General features: G+C 34.6%; 2 protein-coding genes across 10 annotated transcripts in view; one reads left to right on the top strand and one right to left on the bottom strand.

Moving 5' to 3' along the window:
- Positions 1–2,545, bottom strand: part of LOC106462455 (probable phospholipid-transporting ATPase IF) — a 118,967-nt gene extending 116,422 nt beyond the window's left edge. For all 7 annotated transcript variants that reach the window (XR_002611279.1, XM_022389721.1, XM_022389722.1 and 4 more), the window contains exon 1: positions 2,291–2,545. Coding sequence is in view for 6 of the 7 variants with exons in the window: in XM_022389721.1 (XP_022245429.1) it covers positions 2,291–2,332 (42 nt within the window). In the remaining variant the exon portion in view is untranslated. The remainder of the gene's footprint in view (positions 1–2,290) is intronic.
- Positions 2,546–2,655: 110 nt separating this feature from the next.
- The window catches only part of LOC106462456 (F-box/SPRY domain-containing protein 1-like), a 43,136-nt gene continuing 37,114 nt past the window's right edge, over positions 2,656–8,677 (top strand). For 2 of the 3 annotated variants that reach the window (XM_013922377.2, XM_022389727.1), the window contains exon 1: positions 2,656–3,237. In XM_013922377.2, coding sequence (XP_013777831.1) covers positions 2,656–3,237 — 582 coding nt within the window. Of the gene's footprint in view, positions 3,388–3,424; positions 4,201–8,677 lie in introns of those variants that run through there. The other variant, XM_022389728.1, reaches the window with a different exon arrangement.

The following is an 8,677-nucleotide window of genomic DNA, read 5'->3' as shown; positions in this document are numbered from 1 at the left end:
CATAAAAATTATGGTCTGTTTGAATAATAAAGGTTTTATAGAGAGCATTTTACGTTTAATTTCATACATTTTTAAGGGGTGATGGATAAAATAGGAATGATGACACACTAAGACAAAATTTGTCATGTGTGTTACACAAATGGAAATCCAGGATTTTTTATATATTTCCTCTTAGAATTAAGAACTTAAAACTTGTATATTATTAAAATATAGATTATTAGCTGAGATTTTATGCTACTCTAATTGGTGTGACATAAACAAAAAGTAGTTTAATAAAGTTTTGAATGTAAGACACTAAAACCTTGTGTCATGCGCAGTAAAGGGTACCCGTGCCGATAGGTGTTACAGTCTTTGTCACCACAAAGAACCATATCACAGAACCATGACAAAATGCCTTTGAATGACCAAACCGCTGACACTGAAAACACCAGAGAGGGTTAGGAATATATGGCTGTATCTTACAATGAAGATAACCTACCTTAACAGAGGCAGGCAGACATGGAGATGTAAATGTCAAAATGAGAACATTAGTAGGCAGCATAATTCCATCTTTACGAGTAGAGATACATCACACTGTAGAAACTCCTTGGCAGAAGAAACCAGTGAGGATCTCCGACTCGGGGATGTTCTTCAAATCTCTCTCAACAATAACTTCTTGTGAGGAATTCAAAGTTGCATGGGGAGTAACCTCAATGGGTATATTCCCCATGGCCTTAGAATTCAGGAGGAGTTCGGTATCTTTTTGTGTAGATGTTTCCACCAAGATGTCTTCAGAATGTAGCTTCTTGACATACTTTGGAGAGCCAGCAAGCCCCTCTAATCCCTTCTGAATAAAAAAGGGAGACATTTGTCCTACAGGTTTTTTTCTGACAAGAAATGCAAAATCAAAAAATGAGGTACAGTAGCAAGATAAGTTGAAGACTGAAGATCAGAGTTTTCAAGGCATGGTCATTTACCAATAAGCTGAGTTTTTACTATTTTATTTCTTTTGAGAATTTAGGGGATCCATAATAAAAGGAGAATGGTTCAGTGCCCAGTGACCCACCCATCATACAGTTTTATGAGGGGATGCACTACAATGCCAAACAAGAACACTGCAGCAATGCCACTGCTTCATGAGCACTATACCCAAACACCAGCATCAGACACAATGTCCACAACACCCACTGAGAATGCCCAACACTGGTACTCAGTTGACTCTAGCCCAATAAGACCAGCCTACTGACCATGGGGGGGGGGGGGCACCCCAAGGCCATCCCTCTACAAGAATTCAAGGCCAAAGTGATGAGTTGCAGTGCCCCAAACACCACTCAACCACCAGGATCCTCTCCTCCCCTTCATGGGTCACCACACATGGCAAACACCGTTCAGACCTCAGAGAAGATAAACTGAAAATACAGAACCTTCCTTGGGAGGTCCCTTCACCACATACGAGAATCCACCTCAAGGGGGAGAGATGATAGGTAAATATGCAAGTTCATACTTGATTTTGAACATTTGGTTGTTGGTAGTTTTCACTTTATTTATCAATATAATATAAATTGAAGTTACTTTATTAGGGATATATCGTATCTTGCCTTGACAGGTTTGATTATTAATTGTATTAATATTAATTATTAAATACATAATTCAGATTGTATGTCTATTAGTTTTTGACTATGGAATCCACTGGTTGTAAATTTTTTTTGTTATTGTCACTAGTTAAAAATCAACAAAACCCCCTACTTAAAAATAAATGTTATACTATCATAACAACACTTTTATTTGACTACAAAAACAACATACAAAATTACAAGCTATTCACATCATTTGACAGTTTAAGTTAACTTTAAGTTTAGTTTTCATAATTCATTAATTGCAAATCTTGTCTACATGCACTGTACAGTGTACTTTAAAAAAAACCTGCAAAATATGCTCTACCTTTTAGATATCAATCAGGACATCGATTATATAAAAGCAATTCTTATAGAATCTCCAAAGAAAAACGGCTTTCCTGATAGTGGGTGGTAGTGATACTTAGTTTACACTTTACAGACACTCAGCATTACAACTTACAAGAACATCAATGTTCCACTATAAATATTAGTATGAAGTATCATTCACTAATACCTGATTCTAAACAAAAACAAAGTGCTAACCTTATAAAATCTTTTTGTTCTTATATATAAACTACAGTTTACAAATCGTTTTTCCTTATTCAAAGCTTTTTACATTTCAAAGTTCGTTAGGCCTACGCCACAAACACATATTTATAACGGGGACTTACTAAAAGTACAAGTCATAATCTTACCCTCACAATCTTGTGAATCCTTTTGAAGATAAGGCATTCCATGTTTACTTTGAAACTTTCTCATGCAAAACCTTTTGAGTGTCACGTTACGTATAAAAATTTCTGTCCATGCTTTCACGGTCTTAGTCTTATATTTTCTAATCAAATAACGACGAAGCACAAATACTGCTGAATATAATGTTGTCACAAACTTAAGATTACACAAGGCCATCTAACGTTGATTTCACTAAATATTGCCATATCACTCACGTAAACTCTCACTATTCGTCGTAATTGTGTTAATACATTAAAGTTAAGCAACTCAAAATAAAGGTAACATTTAAGGCGAGATTTCACGAGATGTGAATTGAGTTTTTTGAATTATAATGGCTGCGGCCAAGTGGGCTCATCTGTCTCACAGTGTATTGGAAACAATATTTAGTTTCTTAGATTTAACTGATCTAAGGAGTTCTTCATTAGTGTGTAAACACTGGTATAAACTTTTAACTGACGAAAACAATGATGTGTGGAGGATGCACTGTATACGAAAACTTGCAGAAGAAGCATTGAAATCGGATTTACTTTCGAGTGCTCCGACATATAAAGCAAAACTTCGTGCTTTCTTTCATGCTTGGGATCCCAATGAGTGCTCTAGAAATATATATATTAAACCTAATGGCTTTACTTTACATAGAAATCCTGTTGCTCAGAGTACTGATGCTGCCAAGGGGAAAATAGGTTTCAGAACAGGTCGTCACTGTTGGGAAGTTTGGTGGGAAGGACCATTAGGAACTGTTGCTGTTATAGGAATTGCAACAAAAAAGGCCCCTGTGCAGTGTACAGGCTATGTTGCATTGTTAGGGTCAAATTCAGAAAGCTGGGGGTGGAATCTTGTAGATAATCATTTACTTCACAATGGAGATAGTCAAGGAAATTATCCACAACTGAATAATGCTCCAAAGTATGAAGTGAGTTGCATGTTTCAACATTTCAATTTTCATGTGTGCATTTTGTATATTATAACAATGGTGAATAGACTGAACACTTATGAATCAACTTAATGGTTGCAGTATGTAACAAAATACATAAGGGACACTTTTTCAGGAATTTTAAAGTGGTTTCTGAAATGTAGCATTCTGTAAATGATAAAGCCATTGTCTGAGGTGTATGACAATTAATGAAATTATAACATAAAGTTTATCTTTAAAGATAACAAAGGGACCTGCTAGCCCATTTAGGCTGCTCATCAACTAAACTAAGCATTAAATAAAAAATAACTCGTAGCCAACCTTTACCTAAATATTTATCAAGCCTACCATTAAATTTACTGAATCCACTACATCTGAAGGCAGCCCATTTCAAATGCAACCATTCTATTAGAAAAATAAAACTGTCTTAACTGAAGATGATGCCTGTATTTATAAAATTTATAATTGTACCCCATAGTTATACCATTTTAATCATTAATTATGAAAGAAAAAACAATGATGCATCAACACTATCAGCTTCCCGTAATAGTGAAAACCACAATCAGATCCATTCTAACTCATCTTTTCTTCAAGAGAAAACATTTTCAGAAATAACTTGACCTCTTATAACCCTTTTATCTCAAGTATTATACTGGTAGCCTTTTTCTGAATTATTTCCAACAATTAATGGTCCTTTCTAAGGTAAGGAGCCAAAGACTGGAAAAAATACTCTAAGTGAGGCCTAACTAGTGACTTTTACAATGAAATTATATTTTCTTTAGACTTATATTCAATATTTTTGTAGATACAACCTAAAATCCAGTATGCTATCTGACTAGCAACAAAAAACTGCTTGGATGGATTAAGAGACTGATCAACCAGAATACCAAAATCCATTTCTTCCATAATATCGCTAAGGTTATTCCCATCAAAATTATATTTATAATTTAAATTATGATAACCCACATGCATTACTTTGCATTTATTATAATTTAAAGTCATCTGCCATTTATGCACCCAACTTGCCAAATAATCTAAATCCTTTTGTAAAACAACAGCATCCTCTTCACAATCAACAACAACCAAGACCTTAATATTATAAGCAACCTTAAATAACTTATTAGCAATTCTTTCATATATGTTATTGATGTAAATCAAAAAGATCAAAGGTTCTGAGGTACTCCAATTGTGACATTAATCTATCTACTTTTCTATCCTATGAGCCAGTCTGTTCCTCACACTTATATAGATAATGTTTTTACAAGTCTTCTATGTGGTACATTGTTAAATGCTTTTTGAATATCCAGACCAAATCCAAACTTTTATTATGACCGATATAAACAGTAGTCTCTTCAAAAAAATGGCAAAAGATAAGTAAGGCAAGAGATTCCTTAAGCAAAGCAACATTGATTCTCCAACAGAATTTTAAACATTCTTAAATGACTTTGCAAAGCAACTTTTATCAGGCTTTTGAAATTTTCCCACCACTAATATAATAGTGATGGACCTATAAGTACTTGGACAATTTTTATGACCTTCTACAGTTACCACGGTTATTCAAGTAGGAAACTAAAAGAAAAGGAAGAGAAGAATTTAATAACCCAGCCATCTCATAATCATTAGAAACAAGCCTTCATTTATCATTCTTCAAAGGCCCTACTCTTATCTTAATGTTTTACTTACCATTAATGTATTTAAAGAAATCCTTATGAGGTAATCCTGCTAAGTATATTAAGATAAAAATGAAAGTGGCCTTATTGTAAACTTTGTGTTATACTTTTAGTCATTAAGGGCTGTTTTTGTAAATAGGAAAACTTTGTGAATTAAGTCTTTAACACGTTGACTGCCAACGCTTGTAGTATACATCCATCCTGCTTGCCACGTCAGACATGCATATGCTTTATTTTTAAATTTTACCCTTTTATGAGTAATTATAACTTCATTTCCAATACAATGGTGGGGAATTACCATGTTATGAAAAACTTGTAGCTGGTGGCATAACAAGATTTTCAATTATATATGCCAGGTACATTTTTAGTGCTGAATTGACTTTGGTACTAAGTTTCTGCAATTGGCAATTGTGTGCTGTGTACTATGTGTTTTTTGTTGCTACTGTTATTACCTTTCAAAATGGCACATGAATGCAGATCAAGTTGCAAAGCTTCTAAAAGAAACTGATAATGATGACAATTATGATCAAGACATGGAGTCTGATGAAGGGACTGCAGAAATGCCCTCAGATGACAGTGATTTTCAAAATGACAACTGAAGATAGGAGTGATAACCAGTCCAGTGATAATGGCAAACCAAGGGTTTCATCAAACTCGTATTCATCAAGTGATGACAATGGAGTACCAGCGGTATTTTGAAGACCTAGAGTTTGTGGGGTCTGCACCAGATGATCACACGGTCATGGAGTAAGGACAACAGGTGATGGATGTGGGTCTGCTAGACCAGTTTGTGATGGAAGAGCAGCCACTGATCCAGCACCAGGCAGAACAGTTGGAAATGTGAACCCTACAGTTTCATTGCAAAATTGGTCAAATGTTGCACAAGATTCACGTAGTTTTACTTTCAATGAAAACTCCGGTCCTAGAATTCAGTTATAAGATGGTTCACCTAGTGATTATTTTGACCTATTCCTGGTCACAGAAACAAACCAAAATAACCAAACAGCAACCATTGTGAAGAGAATCACAACTAAAATACTGGAAGGACACTGATGCAACAGAAATGAAAAAGTTTCTAGCCTTGTTGATTCACATGAGTCCAAACAGCCTGCCTACCTTGGAGTATTGATATTCTGTTCAAGACATCATTTTACAATGGTGTTATGAGCCACAACCGCTTTCATATGATCTTACGTTTTTGGCATTTTGTAGACAATTCCCATCCCCAAGATGATTGTTTTATAAGATTCGACCCCTCCTAGATCACTTCAATAATGATATGGTCCACATTTACCATCCAGGAAAAGATTTGTGCATCAATGAGTCCATGGTACTTTGGTGTGGTAGGCTCTTGTTTCGACAATATATCAAAAGTAAGTGCTACAAATATGTAATCAAACTCTATGAACCATATGAATCTGGTGCTGAAAATTTGTGTATACTCTGGAGCTTCTCTTGAAGAAGATACTTGACCTGATAGCTGATAACCTGGACAAAGGTCATGTTTTATACACAGATAATTATTACAATTTTGTGGGTCTGGTGAAAAAACTGACTGAGCAATCAACCTATTTATGTAGAACACCAATGGATTTGGTCAGGAAAAAAATTGAAGAGGGAACATGAATGGAAGTGGTCAGAATCAGTGGTGGTTTGTAATAGGATGGAGAAATGGGACATGCTCACAATTAACAATATGCACAGAGTGGAGATAGTTGATGTAACAAATCGAAATATTCCAATATTGTCCATGGTTACAACAATGGCATGTCAGGGATAGACAGATATGACCAAATGTTATCGCATTACTCAGCTCTACAAAAAAACTGTATAATGGTATAAGAAGATTGCCATTCACACCATCGAAATATTTATTCTGAATGTCCATATTCTGTACAAGAAAAATAAGGGAGAGCAAATGAAACTTGAAGTTTCATGAACAGGTAACAATTCATCTGATAGTAAATACCATGGTGGATCTTAAAGGCCAGGGTTGACATGCAACTCCAATTCCACAAGATTAATCGTTTCACTATCTCATATGTTCGCCACCCACAGAAAAGAAAGGGAAGACAATCAAACCATATTTTGTCTGCACAAAGGCTGGAAGGAGATGAGAAAGCTGCTACGTGTGTGATGTTTGCCCTGAAAAACCAGCCCTCTGTGTAGAAAATTGTTTCAAGCAATACCATGTGCCTCAATAATGGACAGATAAACAAGAAGACAAAGAGACATTTGTAATCATTTACTAGACATTATTTTTTTTGTCATTTAGTTGTGATGTGAGAACTTATTAGTTCATGTAACATTGAAAGAATAAAATAATATATTTTGAAAATGTTCATTGACTATCAACTGCTTATTGATTCAGACCTGATCAAATGTCATGGATCATGTAGAATAACTTTGCTTCAGTTTTAATCATTTATTTTCATCTTGTAACCATCTCTTCTTTAGTCTTAGTTGTGTTGAAGTGAGCTTTGTGGAGATATCGTGTTTGTGCATATTAGTGAATTTCAATAGCACAAATAATGATATAATACATATTTGATCATGATTATAACATAGATTCATGTTTCCTAAACTGCCAGCAGATTGTTGCATTATCTGGGATGCCAGCATTATTCAGTTTACAATAGCATAATCTTTTCTACGAGTATTCTCATAGTGGCTGAATCTGTTCTACCTGGTACCACAAGTATACTCCTAGTCAGCAGTCAACGTGTGAAAGGAATATTATATTAATCTGTGTAATATTTTATCAAAGAAAATAAATCTTTAAATTATTACACAAGCTTAAAAATAATAATAAGTGTTAGCAGTAGTGGACCAAACAGTATATCAACACCATCTCTAAACTACTAAATTTGCAGTTTTGATTTCCTTAGCTTAGAAAGTATTCAAAATAATTAAGGAAATTTGTAAGACTGAGAACATCAGACTTTTTCATGTTGAATTCTGAGGGCAGTAGGACAAGAGGTCATAAATGTAGGATGTGGAAAAGTCAGACATATCCAATTAAAGCAATTTTATGTTTCTATTAAGGTAGTAGATCTGTAAAATAAATTGGTATCTGGATTGGTAGAGACTGCAAAATTACAGGAATTTAAAAAAAGGGTTAACAAGTATTTGAGAGATCAGAGATAGCTTCAGTGACTAATTTTCTATCTGTTGAAGAAGGCTGGAAGTCTGAACACTTTTATGTTTTGTAACTTATTACTATTATAATGAAAAAAATAAAGATCAGTCATTACTTAGAAAAGCTAAATATATCTTCGGTTAATTTTATTTTTTCAATAGAAAAATAAATATATGGAAGTAATTGCCATAGAGTGGTAGAGGCTGCTACTTTCATCCTCTGGTCTTTCTGCCTGCAGAGGTTTTTATGAAAACATCATCTAGATTTATGAATTCCAAGCCTCTAACAACTTAGGAGTCTCAATCATGTTCTCTCCCCAATTCCTTGTGTTCTTCAGAAAAAGCTTGGCAGAATGTTTGTCTGTTCTTATAATATCTCCAAAACTAGAATTATTCAGGTACATGTAGGTCTTCTCTGAACTTTCTACAACATAAGATGACCAAAACTGAACACAATACTCCAAATAAAGTCTTACTGTTGCTTTACAGAGTGAACCAGTGATCTGCTTCAATTTTACTCTGTATTTCTATGTTCAGGGTCAGCCAAAAGAAGTGTAGGGATTTAACACTTTCGAGATGGGTCACAGGTGAAAGGCCATGTCATCTCATTTGTTGACTCGTATTCAAACTTT

This window comes from Limulus polyphemus, unplaced genomic scaffold, assembly GCF_000517525.1.
Source record: "Limulus polyphemus unplaced genomic scaffold, Limulus_polyphemus-2.1.2 Scaffold1170, whole genome shotgun sequence".
Taxonomy (NCBI): domain Eukaryota; kingdom Metazoa; phylum Arthropoda; class Merostomata; order Xiphosura; family Limulidae; genus Limulus; species Limulus polyphemus.
The sequence above is the reverse complement of the archived record's forward strand: the minus strand, read 5'-3'. Positions and strand labels throughout refer to the sequence as shown.